Source organism: Platalea leucorodia (genome assembly GCF_965183815.1).
Source record: "Platalea leucorodia genome assembly, contig: HAP1_HAP1_SCAFFOLD_77, whole genome shotgun sequence".
Lineage (NCBI taxonomy): Eukaryota > Metazoa > Chordata > Aves > Pelecaniformes > Threskiornithidae > Platalea > Platalea leucorodia.
The window spans coordinates 57,365-73,550 of NW_028121441.1; the positions used below are offsets into that span (position 1 = coordinate 57,365).

Consider the following 16,186-nt stretch of genomic DNA (forward strand, 5'->3'; position numbering starts at 1 on the left):
GCAGAGGGATCTACCTCAGACCACTAAATGTCTCACCCTTTCCTAAGGTCTCGGCACCCAACTTCTAGCCCAGGACACACATGGCTCATTTCACAAACCCAACAGCATCTTCTCTGCTGTAGCATCTCTGATCTTCTCCATGGTGCCTTCAGATAACACAAAGGTGCTATAGGACAGGTTTGCATCCTGGAGGGAAGCTCACAGCTTGGAAGGAATCCTCAAGGAGATAGCCAAGGGTCCTAATGACGCCATTTGAGTGAGGGAGATTCAGCTCATTCCCCAGCCCCACAGACTGCATTGCCTACAGCCCCACAGTTGAGATGAAAGCTGGGACGTGTATTCCCATGGACACACCTGCATGAAAGGAGCCACAAGATCAGTGTGTGACTCTGCAGCTGAAAATCCCATCCCCAGAGAGCCTGGCAGTAAGAACAAGATAACAATAGCAATCACACTGACCAGTGGAGGAACAAGGCAAAACACAGTGAGGGTGTGGCCGAGAGAGGCCAGGGCAGAGGCAGTCGGGCACTCAGACAGCGTTCCCCTTCCCCAGCTGTGCACGCCACCTCCCAGACACCACCATTGCCGGGCAGCTGCTCTCAGCCCCTGTGCTCTGCAGAGGGAACTGGGCCCGTGGCTGGAGAGCTGCACCACGGCTCTGCTGGAGCTCTGGCTGCAGAGGAGGTGGTTCACGCCTTGGAGCCCCCAGCCCTGAGGGCAGAGGCTTTGGTGGGTGGGAGAGGAGGCAAGGGGGCTTGCTCAGAGGAAGGGGTCTGCATTGGAAGGAATCATACGGAGGTTTCTGCGTTCTTCCTCCTACAGTACTTCTGGTTTTAGTGTCCTCTCATTCCCAGATCATATCCCTGCTGCCTGGAGATTTTCCTGCTGGGAGGTGTTTCCCTGTGCCATGTCTTTTCCCTGTCAGCACTCACAGACCCCATGCCAACCTCTGTGCACTTACCTTGGACCTGCAAAAACCTGCCTGTTTGCAGGGCACTGGCTGGGTGCATGTTCCTGTTTGCAGGTGGAAAAAAGGACAGGTCCCTAACCCCAATGTGTCCAGCAGAGGTGATGCTGGTGCTGCCCATAGGCAGAGGAGTGACTGAAAACACATCAGGAGACTCCTGGAAGACCTACTGGTCACTCAAATTTACAGTTCAGCAGTCTCAGTGACTTGTCAAAATTAAGAACTCCTATATCATTTGTCCCCTGCCATTCCCCAAGAGCAGGAAATTAAAACGCAGACTCAGGAAAGTTCCTTATCTTTAGAGTAATTCTTGTCTTGCTCTTCTCCTTGAAACCTCCTCTTGGAAATATTCTGGAAGTGAGCTGAAGCTCTGAGCAGCCCTGACCCACACAGCACCCTCTCAACAGCAGAAGGACCCTGCCTTGCTGGGGGTCACTCTTTCCACCCACAGCTTCTCCCTGCAGAACCATGAGGAGCTCCCCGGGCAGGCGGAGTGCTGACCCTGGCATGCGGCAGAGTCCCTGCCCCAGCACACAGTCCCTGGGGTGCAGGGACCCTGCTCGCAAGGACAGCCCTGGGCACCCCTGGCTGCACACCCACCTTCACACCCCTGCAGCCATCCCTGGGAGAAGGCAGCTGTCCTGTTCTGTCCTGCTGATGGTGCAGCAGGGAGTCCCTGCTCTGGAGTATGTCCTCCTCCTGTGCGCTAGAGAAACCCTGAGCGTTTTCCTTACAGATCCTGTAATATGTAGGATGTGCCAGCTTTAGGACACCCCTCAAGGAAATGCAGCTGCATTGCCCTGCAGCCAGAGACTTAGTGTGTCAAAGGCTGTTAAGATTTCTCCCCCAGTGACCTCTCAGCATCCTCCCACTCCAGGCTGCCTTTAACCTCTCTCTGCCTTGCTCCTGTCCCCTCGGTGCCTGCAGGCAGTGCCCTCAGCCCTGCTGCGCTTTGCAGAGGAGCTGCTCCTGGCAGAGCTGTCTCTCTGCAGTGCTGCCCACTTGCCAGGAGCTCCCTCCATCCCAGGAGCCCAGCCCAGCTCAGCAGCAGAGGCCCAGCCCAAGGCAGCACTTTCTCTGCCCCTCTGGGCTCCCTCCAGGTGTCCCTGGGGCTCCCAGGGAACCTGCTGTGAAACAGCCTGAAGGCATCACTCATGTTCCCTCCCTCAGCTGCAGGGAGACACTTCTTTCCACCAGGGTCATTTCTCCCATCTGAAGAAGAGTTAGGTCCAAGAGTCACCTTATCATTGTCCCATCTTTAGGCAGGACACCCAGGCAAGGACAGGGAATGATCTCATTTACCATTGCTGAGGGAAGGGATTCAGCCCCCATTCCATGTCTATAGTCCTCAGCTTCCCCCCATGCACAGCACAAACCCACAGGAGGTGGATTCCTCTTGCCTCAGTTCAGGGGCGCACACAAGAGGCACCTGCATGTGAGCTCCTTGGCTCAGCTCCCATGCTAATAATGGAGATGGAGGCCAGGCCTGAGGTGTTCAGATGCAAAGACCTGGTGACACCTGAAGTTCCAGAGGTGCTCCAAGGCACATGGAGCCAGCTGCAAGCCCTCGTGGAGCAATGCTGAGAGACAGGGCAGCATCTGGGGACGTCTTCTTGGAGGCTGGTGGGGAATCTTTGGCCAAATGAAATGACATCAGATGCCCCCTTTCAGGACGATAGAACCTGTCTCTATTTGTTACGTTCTGGGCAGCCTATGCAGGGATTCATCTGCTGAAATGGAGTCATGTACCATAGGCAGAGCTAAGTTTCCCTGTCTTTTCATCAGCCAGGTTTACTAGATCTCCATTGACTCTAATGTTGGTGGCGTCAAGAACATTCTCCCATTGCCTCATCAAATTCAGGGCAGTTATTCTGTGTAATGCCATTTCCAGGCCCGTAATGTCATGTGAGGTGCCAAGGCTCTCACACGCAGCTATAGGCATTTGTCAGGGACAGCAATGGTCCTGTACAGGAAAGCCATCCCCATTCAGAGTGAGTGTGTGCCAGACACCTGGCAGCATCACAGGCAGATTCGGTGCCTTGGTGCAAGGAACTGATTGCCAGCTCTGCAGTGGGGCAAGGCCTGTCCCTTCTCTATCCAGTGGATGTAGGGCAGTCCATGACTAGGAGGAACATCACACCGTGGTCTCCATGCTGTGGTTTTCTGAGGTTTTGCCAATGGCTCTGAGTTCCCCATAACCTGAGCAGCTTCTTCCAAAGCCCTGCTAATGCTCTTCAATCACCCAAGATGTCCCAGCCCACGGACTCACTTGAATCCTCTCTTTATCGCCATATCTCAGCACTGAACTGCACATCCTCCTTCTCCTGCTGCCTCAGAATCAAAATTCAACCTGTTTCACCTCAGCCCAAGAGGCTTATCCATCCTTCAGGCTCATGGATGTTTCCTGAAGTCCAGGCAAGTGTGAGGAGTGAAGGAGGGACCAAGAGCAAGGTGAGCTCATGGGACATCTCTCACAGGACATCTAAAGAAAAGGTATGCTCCTCTGGACAAAATGCTGAGGTGTTCCCAGGGATCTCAGGAGGCATGGCACACCGATTCCTGGGTTCAGGGAGCTGGTCCAGTGCCTCGTCTCCATTGCTGCAATGGTGACATCGATGCCTGGCTCATGTGCAGACTGCATACAGGGATGCTGACGTTCACTCAGCAACCTGCTTGGACCTCAGAGCTGGCCCTGCTTGGAACGAAAGGTAGGACTAGAGACCTCCTGTGTACAGAACAATTCCAGCCTGAATTGTCCCAGGAGCCAGTGCTGGAGAGACCTTCACTTCCAGCTGAATCCTTTCTCCTGGGGCACACTGCAAGCCACAAGCGCGTGGAACAGATGGTGGGAAAAGGGACCACAGGGGTCTCCGGTCCAGGCTCCCACCAAAGGGTGGGGAACCACGAAATGCGGGTCAGGTCGGCTGTGACTTTGTAGAGCTGAAAGCTGAAAGCCTCCAAAGATGGAGATCACAGAGAGGCTCTGGGTGTCCTGCTGCAGTGCAGCATCACCCTCCTAGTCAGTTTTACCTGAGGCCCAGTCTGAAGCCCCCGTCTGAAGCCCCCAGGAAGACGCTTCTTTGCTGATGGCTCCCGTTTTGCCTAATGAAATCCAAGGACCACCAGAGCCTTTCCCACAGAGCTGCTACCCAGCCACACAGCCGCCAGCCTCTGTCATTGCCCGGGATTAGTGCACCTCAAGGCAGGACTTCAAATTCGTCTTTATAGGAAATCATGATGTTACATTTTGCCCATCCCTCTGGCCTATCTTTGTCCTTTGCAGTGGCAGGTCTGCTCTCCTCAATATGGTGTCTTGTAAAAACATTATGAAAAAACACCCTCTCATCCCCTCCAGGTCATTAAACACACATTAAACAGGGCAGGTGGCAGGACAGACCCCTGCAGGACCCTACTAGCTAGGTGCCTCCAGGCAGAGCACCACACATAGACAAAGGCCTTCTGAGCCCAACAATCTGTCTGCTTCTTTACCCATCTCCACATCCACCCAGGCAGAGCAGAATATCTTAACTTGGGCACAAGAATATTGGAGGGGGGTGATGTTGAGAACTTCACTGACTTCCAGGTCAGAAGACAACCACTGCTCTCCCAGGGTCCAGCAATCCTGTCCTTTCAGCACAGACAGCAAAGGGGATGGGGGGAGACAAGCAGCCCTGGGTAAATCCAGTCCCTTCTCTTTCAGACACCCAGAAATGGGATCCAAGTGAACACAATCTAGGGCACAGCCTTCCACTCCTCAGTGCATCATTTGGGCATTTTTGAAAGGTGCCTGCAACGTTTGCATTTTCCCCATTGTCAGGGAGTTTGCACAGACTCCATGGACTTTGAAGATGCTGGAGAGTGGCCTGGCTGTGCCATTGGCCTGCTCACTCATCTCCCTGCGATGCTGCCCCTCCTGTCCCATGCACTGGGAAGCATTTGCTCAAGTGATCCCTGACTTGATCCCCATCCACTGCTGGTTGATCTCCTCCAGAGTCCTGCCCTGAGTCACAGAGGCCTGGGAGACCTTGCTGGGGAAGGCTGAGGCAAAGAGGACACACAGAATCTCACATCTATCTACACCTGCTCTTCCTAAATTCAGCAGTGGCCACACAGGATCTTTGTTATTCCTTTAACTGTTCCTGAAGCAGAAAAAAACTCCTCATGGTGCCTTTCAATTGCCTTTCAAGTTTAGACTGAGTTTTGATCTGGACCCTTGCAGAGCTTGGAGGATGCTGTCCTTGAAGAGCAGCTGTCCTGAGCTCTGCCACCATGTCACAGCTCTGTCTGCTCAGGAACAGCTCCAGCTCCTCCTGCCTGTGTCCCTGGCTGAGGGCACTGCTGCACATTTGGGCTGAAGCACTGCAGCTGTGCAACCAGGCAAGCTCATATTTGCCATAAGAAACCCTGGTACCAACTGTCCAAGACCCCATGTGTGCAAAGGCTTTTCTTCAGAGCAGAGAGAAGGCAAGAACAAAAGAGAGCTGCATGTCTTTCTAGCCCCAGCTCTACAGACCCAGCATGAAATGCGTGTTTCATTGGACTGAGGATAAGTCCCAGGCTTGAAGAAATTAGATCTTTCCTTGTCACCTTCCTGGGTGTCCTGCCTAATGATGGGACAAAAAAAGGGGATTCTCATGCCCAAGTCCTTTCCTGATAGGGGAAATGACACTGCTAGAAGTAAGCGTCTCTCTGCAGCTGAGGGAGGGAACATCAGTGATGCCTTCAGCCTGTTCACAGCAGGTTCCCCTGGAGCCCCAGGGACACCTGGAGGGAGCCCAGAGGGGCAGAGAAAGTGGTGCCTTGGGCTGAGCCTCTGCTGCTGAGCTGGGCTGGGCTCCTGGGATGGAGGGAGCTCCTGGCAAGTGGGCAGCGCTGCAGAGAGACAGCTCTGCCAGGAGCAGCTCCTCTGCAAAGGGCAGCAGGGCTGAGGGCACTGCCTGCAGGCAGTGAGGGGAGAGGAGTGAGGAAGAGAGAGACGGCAATCTGGAGAGGAAGGAGAGCTCAGAGCTCACTACGGGAGAAATCATCACAGCCCTAAATACAGTAAGTCTCTGGGTGCAAGGCAGCGCAGCTGCGGTTTCTGGAAAGACCTCCTAAAGCTGGCACATGCCACAGCTTATGGAATGTGTCAGGAGGACCCTCAGAGTTTCTCTAGTGCAGAGGAGGAGGACATGCTCCAGAGCAGGGATTCCCCACTGCACCCTCAGAGGACTGGCTGTGATGGCTGCCTTCTCCCAGGGATGGCTGCAGGGGTGTGAAGGTGGGTGTGCAGCCAGGGGTGCCCAGGGCTGTCCTTGCGAGTAGGGTCCCTGCACCCCAGGGGCTGTGTGCTGGGGCAGGGACTGTGCCCCCTGCCAGGGTCAGCACTCAGCCTGCCTGGGGAGCTCCCCACTGAGCTGCAGGGAGAAGCAGTGGGTGGACAGAGTGACCCCCAGCAAGGCAGGGTCCTTCTGCTGTTAAGAGGGTGCTGTGTGGGTCAGGGCTGCTCAGAGCTTCAGCTCACTTCCAGAATATTTCCAAGAGGAGGTTTCAAGGAGAAGAGCAAGACAAGAATTACTCTAAAGATAAGGAAATTTTCTGAGTCTGTGTTTTAATTTCCTACTGTGGGGGAATGGCAGGGGACTTGCTGAACTGTAACTTTGAGTGACCAGTAGGTCTTCCAGGAGTCTCCTGATGTGTTTTCAGTCACTCCTCTGCCTATGGGCAGCACCAGCATCACCTCTGCTGGACACATTGGGGTTAGGGACCTGTCCTTTTTTCCACCTGCAAACAGGAACATGCACCCAGCCAGTGCCCTGCAAACAGGCAGGTTTCGGGAGGGCCAAGGTGAGTGCACAGAGGTTGGGATGGGGTCTGTGATTGCTGACAGGGAAAAGACATGGGGCAGGGAAACACCTCCCAGCAGGAAAATCTCCAGGCAGCAGGGATATGATCTGGGAATGAGAGGACACTAAAACCAGAAGTGCTGTGGGAGGACGAACGCAGAAACCTCCATATGATCCCCTCCAATGCAGACCCCTGCCTCTGAGCAAGCCCCCTTGCCTCCTCTCCCACCCACCACAGCCTCTGCCCTCAGGGCTGGGGGCTCCAAGGCGTGAACCACCTCCTCTGCAGCCAGAGCTCCAGCAGAGCCGTGGTGCAGCTCTGCAGCCACGGGCCCAGTTCCCTCTGCAGAGCCCAGGGGCTGAGAGCAGCTGCCCGGCAATGCTGGTGTCTGGGAGGTGGCGTGCACAGCTGGGGAAGGGGAACGCTGTCTGAGTGCCCCAATGCCTCTGCCCTGGCCTCTCTCAGCCAAACCTCCCTGTGTTTTCCCTTGTCTCTCCACTGGTCTATGTTATTGCTATTGTTATCTTGTTCTTGCTGCCAGGCTCTCTGGGGATGGGATTTTCAGCTGCAGAGTCACACACTGATCTTGTGGCTCCTTTCATGCAGGTGTGTCCATGGGAACACATGTCCCAGCTTTCATCCAACCTCTGGGGCTGTGGGCAATGCAGTCTGTGGGGCTGGGGAATGAGCTGAATCTCCCTCATGCAAATGCCATCATTAGGACACTTGGCTATCTCCTTGAGGATTCCTTCCAAGCTGTGAGCTTCCCTCCAGGATGCAAACCTGGCCTATAGCACCTTTGTGTTATCTGAAGGCAGCATGGAGAAGATCAGAGATGCTACAACAGAGAAGATGCTGTTGGGTTTGTGAAATGAGCCATGTGTGTCCTGGGCTAGAAGTGGGGTGCTGAGACCTTAGGAAAGGGTGAGACATTTAGTGGTCTGAGGTAGATCCCTCTGCTCACAGCAGTGCTTGGTGGCTTTTCAGGGTAATATGGGAGTGTGCTCACCTTCCACCTCAGAAAGCTGCAAGCCCAGGGCAGCTGGGAGGAAGACGGCGGGACAGACCAGCTCCCCTCACTCTGCACTAAGCCACAGGTGCTCCTCTTGCCTCGCAGGACTCCCTGAGTGCAGCACAAATGCTGAGGCTTTCTGACATCCAAGAACACTCCCCTGGGAGGCCTCTGCCCTGGCCTCTCTCAGCCACACCCTCACTCTCTTTTGCCTTGTTTCTCCACTGATCTCTGTTATTGCTACTGTTATCTTGTTCTTGCTGCCAGGCTCCCTGGGGAGGTGGAGTTTCAGCTGCAGAGTCACACACTGATTTTGTGGGTCCTTTCATGCACTTGTGTCCATGGGAACAAGTGTCCCAGCTTTCATCTCAGCTGTGGGGCTGTGGGCAATGCAGTGTGTGGGGCTGGAGAATAAGCTGGTTTTCCCTTAATCAGGACAGACCAGCTCCCCTCCTTCTACACTGAGCCACAGGCAATCCTTTTGCTTCACAGGACTCCCTTTGTTCTCCCTGAGTGCAGCAGAAATGCTGAGGGTTTCTGACATCCAAGAACACTCCACAGGTGAAATGGGGGGAGTATTAAAAAACCCAAACCTCTCAAGCTGCCTTCATCAATCCCTGTTTCTTAGCACTGGGAGTGCAGGTGCTGGCAAGCCCTTCTAAGTTAGGAGCAGTTTCATCTGTCAAAGTCGAACAGCAGGACTGTCCCCTTCTCCCACCGTTCCCATGATCCCTCTGCTGCAGAGCAGGGCTGACTCTCAGCAGGCAGCGGGAAGAGGCCCTGCTCCTCACAGATTGCTCGGCCAGCACAAGCCGGAGTTGCAGCCACAGAGCTGAAGTAAGTTCTCCTGGAAAAAGAATTGGGTAGGTGGGGGATGAGGCAGACTGTATCAGAGTGATAATCTAAAAGAAAGCTTTGATTTTTCTCAGCGAAGTTTCCCTTAACTCTTCATTGACTCTTCCTCTAAGAACAGGACCCCATGCCCAGAGGAAGCAACCATCCAACAGCAGCACCATCACCCAGTTCCTTCTCTGGTCATTCGCAGAAACACAGGACAGAAACACATGAAAGGGAATGAGTTTGTGCTTTGAGTTTTCTCCTCCTGTTTGGCTGGGTGGGCATTAGGAGATGGGAATTTTTTTCTCCACTCTGGAGAAGGCACTGAGACCCCAGTTCTCATTAGAACTTTTCTCAGCTGCTCCTTAGGTTCTGCACACACAGAGCTGTGTCTGGGGAGTGCCCCACTGCCAGGAGGTGCCTGCAGGGCAGAGCTGAGCACACAGTGGGTGGGATGGGCTCTGTGAGCACTGACAGGGAGGAGACATGGGGATGAGGAAACAGCTGCTGGCAGGGAGAGCTCCAGGCAGCGGCGGCATGGGCAGGGAGTGAGAGGGAGCTTCTACCAGAAATGCCATGGGAGGGGGGATTCAGCATCTCCCTGCCGTTCCCTGCAGTGCCGACACCTTCCCCAGAGCAATGCCTGGTCTCCTCTCCCACCCAGCAGATACTCCCACCCTTAATGTCACAGGGACTTGATCATGAGCTTCCTTCCCAGCAGCCCAACCACAGAAGAGGAGAAACCCTCAAGTGTCTGACTGTGTCTCCCTGTCCTGACTCCCTTGGCAGGAGTACTTTGGCATTTTCCCCTCTTGTCCCTGCTGCCCTTGTCCTTCCCCTGGCAATCACTGGTGTGGCAGGTGAGGATTAAGGTGCAGCTCAGACAGCAATGCTGCATGTTCTCTTGTGCAGATGGATTCATGGAGCAAGAGTTTCCACGTCTCCTCCTAGTATTGGGGCCCTGGGCAGTGCAGTGTATGGGGCTGGGAGGGAGCTTACCCTTCCTTCAGGACACCCCATCTTTATGACATTCAGCTGCTTCCCTGGGAGGGTGGGAGTGGGTCCTGCTCAGCTGCAGGCTGCCCTCCAGAAGGGCACATCTCTCTGATGGCCTCTCTGTGTTATCTAGCAGCCCTGTGCAGAAGACACCTCGATGCTAAGGGTATGGAAATGCTGCTGAACCGTGTATGCAGGCAGCTGTAACGAGCCCCGTGTCCCTGGCTGGGAGGGCAGTGCTGAGATCCTCCTCATGTGCAATGAGACAGGATGAAGGGTCTGGAGATCTGCACTTGGAAAAGAGATTCCTCTGCTCTCTGCAGTGTCTCGTTTCTTCTCAGGGAATGTATGAGTGCGATCACCCTCCAGTTGAAAGAGGTGCCAGCACAGGGCAGCTGAGACCAGGACTGATGGACAGACTGGTTCTCCTCATCCTGCACTAAGGGACAGTCCCTTTTGCCACTGTGGACCCACAAGGTTTCACTTGGAGTGCTGCAGAAACTCCAAGGATTTCTGCCTTGAAAAGACTCCTCGGGTGCGGTGAGGAAACGATAACAAAATGAACGAAACAAAATCCCCACAGTGGTGCTCTGCAGTTGGGAAAATTGGACGGGACAATGCTGGAAAGCTTTCTCATATCACAAGTGGCTTCAATCTGAGATCACCCTGTGTTCCTGTTTACCTCTGTCTATATGGCAGGACTGACTCCTGCAGAGCCCCCTGCTCCCAGTGGCACCCTGAGCCAGCACCAGGCCAAGCTATGGCAAGGGACCTGCTGAAGGTCTTCCTGAAATGGGAGAGGCAGGTGGGGACAGGGCAGAAGTGTTTCTATGAAAGTGAATTGTTGTTCTCAGAAAAGTCTACTGTAACTTGTCACTGTCTTTTCTTCCTATGACAGTGCCCATGCCCAGAAGAAGGAAATGTCCAACGGCAGCTCCATCACCCAGTTCCTCCTCCTGGCATTTGTAGACACACGGGAGCTGCAGCTCTTGCACTTCTGGCTCTTCCTGGCCATCTACCTGGCTGCCCTCCTGGGAAACGGCCTCATCATCACTGTTGTAGCCTGTGACCACCACCTCCACACCCCCATGTACTTCTTCCTCCTTAACCTCTCCCTCCTCGACCTGGGCTGCATCTCCACCACTGTCCCCAAAGCCATGGCCAATTCCCTTTGGAACAGCAGGGACATCTCGTACTTGGGATGTGCTGCTCAAGTCTTTCTGTTTGTCTTTTTGATGTCAGCAGAGTTTTATCTCCTCACCATCATGGCCTATGACCGCTATGTTGCCATCTGCAAACCCCTGCACTATGGGACCCTCCTGGGCAGCAGAGCTTGTGTCCACATGGCAGCAGCTGCCTGGGGCACTGGGTTTCTCAATGCTCTCTTCCACACTGCCAATGCATTTTCACTCCCCCTCTGCCAAGGCAATGCTGTGGACCAGTTCTTCTGTGAAATCCCCCACATCCTCAAGCTCTCCTGCTCACACTCCTACCTCAGGGAGGCTGGGCTTCTTGTGGTTAGTGTCTTTGTCATCTTTGGGTGTTTTGTTTTCATCGTGCTGTCCTATGTGCAGATCTTCAGGGCCGTGCTGAGGATCCCCTCTGAGCAGGGACACCACAAAGCCTTTTCCACGTGCCTCCCTCACCTGGCCGTGGTCTCCCTGTTTATCAGCATTGGCATGTTTGCCTACCTGAAGCCCCCCTCCATTTCCTCCCCATCCCTGGACCTGGTGATGGCAGTTCTGTACTCGGTGGTGCCTCCAGCAGTGAACCCCCTCATCTACAGCATGAGGAACCAGGAGCTCAAAGATGCACTGAAGAAGCTCATTCAATCTGTAGTCTTTCAGCAGCAATAAGCTGCCCATGTCTCTTCACGAGTTATTTTCAATGTATCTGGGGAACCTCCTGTGCTTTGGGCGTTTTATCTGTGATAACTGTGTTTCTCCAGGAATGTCTGCATGCAGTGTGCTTCTCCAGAGGCATGAACCCAGTCTGTCTGACACAAAGGTCTTTGCGCATTTGTCTGGCCCGATGGTACAGCTGGCCTCCCATCTCACATCTCTGTAATAAAAGGGGATTTCCTCAGTGCCGGTGTCTGGAGGTTGGGCTCTTTTTCAAAGCTGAGGTCAGGAGCAGCCTGAAGATGTTGCCCCCCACAAGGCCGTGCTGCTGTGCTGGTGGTCTCCATGGGCTGAGGGGAGGAGGGCATGGGGCAATGTGTTAGGGAATGGGACTGGTCTTGGTGGTCAGCGAGCTGGACAGGAGGCAGCCGTGTGCCCTGGCAGCAAGGGAGGCCACCAGCATCCTGGGCTGTGTGATCAGGAGCATGGCCAGCAGATGGAGGGAAGGGATTCTCTGGAATATTCCATCCAGATTTCAGATCCTTAATTCCGGAAAGATATTGGCAAGCTGAATTGGGTTTAGCAAAGACCCCTCAGGATAGCCAGAGACTGGAGCACTTTGCTGGTGAGGAGAAGCTGAGGGAGCTGGGCTTGTCCAGCCTTGAGAAGGGAAGGCTGAGGGGGAACCTCATCCCAGCCTGCCAGTCCCTACGAGGAGGTCATGGGGAATACAGAGCCAGGCTCTTAATGATTGTGCTCTTAGTGATGGTTGGGAGGAAAAAACAATGAGCATTCAGCCTGGAGATAAGAAAAGTTTTTCAGTGTGAGGCTGAGCTCCTCACTCCTGGGCTCTTCTTCCCAAGATGAAGTCCCAAGTGTGGATCTGAGGCTAATTTGGCCCGAGATACCCTCCTGACAGTGAGGGACAGATTAATCCCAGCAAGATTCAATTACTTGGACCACCAGTGCTGTCCAAAAAGGCCTTGCACAGGCATGGAAGAGGCTGAGGATCTCATTGCCTCACTTCCCCACCCCTTGCCTGGTAAGGTCTGCCCCCAAGTCTCCCTGGTCTTTGAGGCCCCCAGCAGCCTCTGGGGTAGCAAAGCTTCAGCCATGTGAGAGCAGGCTGCAGCTGGGGAGCACTAGTGCCAGCTGGACACAGGCAAGTGCCTGGGAGCAGAGGGGATGCACCCAAGGGGGCTGGGGGAAATGGCTGCTGTCATTGCAAGGCTGCTGCCCTTTGGCTTTGAAATGTCATGGCAGCTGGGGGGAACATAAGGATCCTTGTTAGAAAGTCCAACCGATGGCCAGTTTCTAGAGGCGTCCCTCCCGGAGAAGTGCTGGGGCCAATGCTGTCTGACATCTTTAGTGGTGGCCTGGACAATGGGACAGAGTTCACCCTCGACGTGTTTGTGGACGACACATAACTGGGGGGAGCCCTCCATTGAGTAGGGGGCAGGGAGGGGAACTGGATGATGCCCAGAAATATCTCCCACATTGAATTACTCAATCAATCTTTACCTGGAGTTCTCTGTAAAGACAAACGAGGTACAGGAAGGAGAAAGGGCAGAGAGGTTGAAGAAGAGATGGGAAATAGGTCACTATAGATAGAGTAGTTTTTCAAAAGAAAATTTCTCCACTGAGAGCACTGGTAGGAAATGTATTTTGATGAACAGCTGCATATAAATATGTTGGCAGAGGGGAAGTAAGGTACTGTGCTCACGTGGTCCTCCCAAATACAAAAATAAAAAGAGGAAAACAGTATTAGCACTCAGCCAAAATACCTGACATTCTGCAAATGAAGATTGTTTTGAGCTGTTGCCTAGAATAAGTTTTAAGTAGGTTTCAACTCAAGACTAAGACCTACGTTCAGGTCTGGATTTATTTGCCCACATGCAGAGGCTGTTGCTGTCTGAGCTGCCCCGGGGTTACAGATGTACCCATAAGGTGCTTGGAAATGTGACCCAGGGCTCCCTTCTGGAGCATTAGTTGGTCACCAGGAAACCTCCAGGCATCTCAGTTGAGACATCTTCTGTTTCTCCATTTACTGCAAAGGGAAGCCTAGGCAACTCGATTAGAGGTAGACATCTGCGTTGAGGTGTTTGGTGCTGGGTAAGGACAACCTTGTCCCTTTCTGCACCTAAAATAGAGCGACAATTCACGCACCGCGGAGGGAATGTGAAGGGAGTGTGTCTTGCTGATTTAGGGACTCCCTCTAGAAGTGCTGGTAACACAAATATGTTGGCCATGCAGAAAGAGAGCGTTTCTCTGAAGACGGTCACCCTTCTTCTCTGGAACGGTTCAGAGAGCTCAGCCCCTCAGAGTGTGACCGGCTGCGTGAAAGGGCGAGCAGTGGCAAGGCCAGTCCTGGGCAGGGAGTGTTTTAGGGCACTGAACTCCATGTGAGACACAAACATACTCTTTTTAATGTCATAGGCCTGATTACGACAGAACAATTCAGAAAATGACAAAAAAATAAAAAGAAGCAACGAAGAAATTAAGGAAACAATTTAAGGGAAGGCAATGTTCTACTTCTGTGGTGGGGTGATGCTGGTTGGATGCCAGGTGCCCACCAAGCCACTCTATCACTCCCCCTCCTCAGCTGGACAGGGGGGGAAACATATGAGAAAAGGCTCGTGGGTCGAGCTAAGGACAGGGAGATCACCATCAATTCCTGTCATGGGCAAAGCAGACTCAACTCGAGGAAATTAATTTCATTTATTGCCAATCAAAAGTCAGAGTAAGATAATGAGACATAAGAACAATCTTAAAACGCTTTCACTCCCCACCCCTTCCTTCTTCCCAGGCTCAGCTTCCCTCCCGATTTTCTCTACCTCCTCCCCTGCGAGCGGTGCAGGGGGACAGGGAATGGGGGTTGTGATCAGTTCATCACACGTTGTCCCTGCTGCTCCTTCATCCTCGGAGGGGGGCACTCCTCACACGCTTCCCCTGCTCCAGCGTGGGGTCCCTCCCGTGGGAGACAGTTCTCCACGAACTGGTCGCACAGCTCAGCTAACATTGGTGGTGTCCTCTCCTGGGCACTTTCCAGACCAGCCCAGACCTTTCCTGGCTCTTCCCATCTCCCCTGCCCTCTCCCCAGCCCAGCCCCGCAGAGCAGCCCAGCCTGGGCTGGCCCCATGGCAGTGCCCGCCACAGCCCACAGCCCCAGCCCCTCTGAAGGGAGCAGAGAAGGGTCAGCCTCCCCATCAGCCCCAGGGCTGGAGGCTCACCATGGCATGAGGAAATGGAGGTTAGGGAAACTGCAGGAAGCATGGTCTCTGGCCCAGGAGATGCCACAGACTGACCATGCCCCATCATTGCCAGTCCCCCTCCCCAGGCCAGCACAAGAGTCCTGGCCAGGGCACAGAGCAGCGTGCCCCAAGTCGAGGCCTGCAGAAAGAGGTTTCTCTTTCTCATGGATTCCTCCCTGCAGGCACAGAAATGCTCCCTTGCTCTTTTCCCTGGCTATCCCTTTCCCCTGGCCAACTTGTCTTGGTTCCCACCCCGCGCTCTCCACAGGCCCCTGAGCTGGCAGTGCTGCTCTGAAGAGACCAGGTCCTGCTGTTGTCCACAGCCATGGCTCCAGGGAAGCAGCAGCCCCAACGTGAAGGTGGCAGAAAGGATCTGCCCACTGAAGCAGCGAGGGGCATCCCTGAGGTCCACGAGTGCCTGCTCCTCCATGTGGCAGCTGGGCTCGTGGCTCCTTGACCCCTCCTGTATGCTGGGGCTGCACCCCCAGCTCCAGAGGAGTTGTACGGGATGGAAGCAGAGTCAAAGAATTTTCTGCTGGATTCTTTATTGTGTCTACCTAGACAGGGAGCCTGGCTCCATATCTATGTGGGGTCTTTTGCGTCAGAAAACACTGGCAGGGGGGTAAAAATAATATTATTTAAGTGGAAGTAATATATGACGCAAAATAAACAAAACCAAGAAATATATGATCAAAAGAGCATGCGAGCTTTTCCTGAGGATGATGGCCACCTTACTGATGGTGCAGTAGTCCGTGTTCAAACAGTTTCCTCAGGGCCTCTTTGATGTCTGTGTTCCTCATGCTGTAGATGAGGGGGTTCACTGCTGGAGGCACCACTGAGTACAGCACTGCCACCACCACATCCAGGGATGGGAAAGAGATGGAGGGAGGCTTCAGGTAGGCAAATGTGCCAGTGCTGACAAACAGGGAGACCATGGCCAGGTGAGGGAGGCACGTGGAAAAGGCTTTGTGGTGTCCCTGCTCAGAGGGGATCCTCAGCACGGCCCTGAAGATCTGCACATAGGACAGCACGATGAAAACAAAACAAGCGAAAAGGAAGGTGGTGCTAAATATGACAAGCCCAACTTCCCTGAGATAGGCATCGGAGCAAGAAAGCTTGAGGATGTGGGGGATTTCACAGAACTGGTCCACAGCATTGCCTTGACAGAGGGTTAGTGAAAATGTATTGGCAGTGTGCAGCACAGCATGGAGAAACCCATTGCCGCAGGCAGCTGCTGCCATGTGGACACAGGCTCTGCTGCCCAGGAGGGTCCCATAGTGGAGGGGTTTCCAGATGGCAATGTAGTGGTCATAGGCCATGATGGTGAGAAGAGAATACTCTGCACCAAACAGGAAGAATACAAAGAAGACCCGGGCAGCACATCCTGCATAGGAGATGGCCCTGGTGTCCCAGAGGGAATTGGCCATGGCTTTGGGAAGAGTGGTGGAGATGCAGC

The 16,186-nt window shown here is 53.8% G+C and overlaps 1 protein-coding gene across 1 annotated transcript; it reads left to right on the top strand.

The window, feature by feature from the left end:
• Nucleotides 1-10,558: 10,558 nt before the first annotated feature.
• LOC309603418 (olfactory receptor 14A16-like) lies at nt 10,559-11,494 on the top strand (the record flags this gene model as incomplete). Its single annotated transcript, XM_082338273.1, has 1 exon — nt 10,559-11,494. One exon carries the CDS (start codon nt 10,559-10,561, stop codon nt 11,492-11,494), a length of 936 nt encoding a protein of 311 aa, XP_082194399.1.
• Between the last annotated feature and the right edge of the window lie 4,692 nt (nt 11,495-16,186).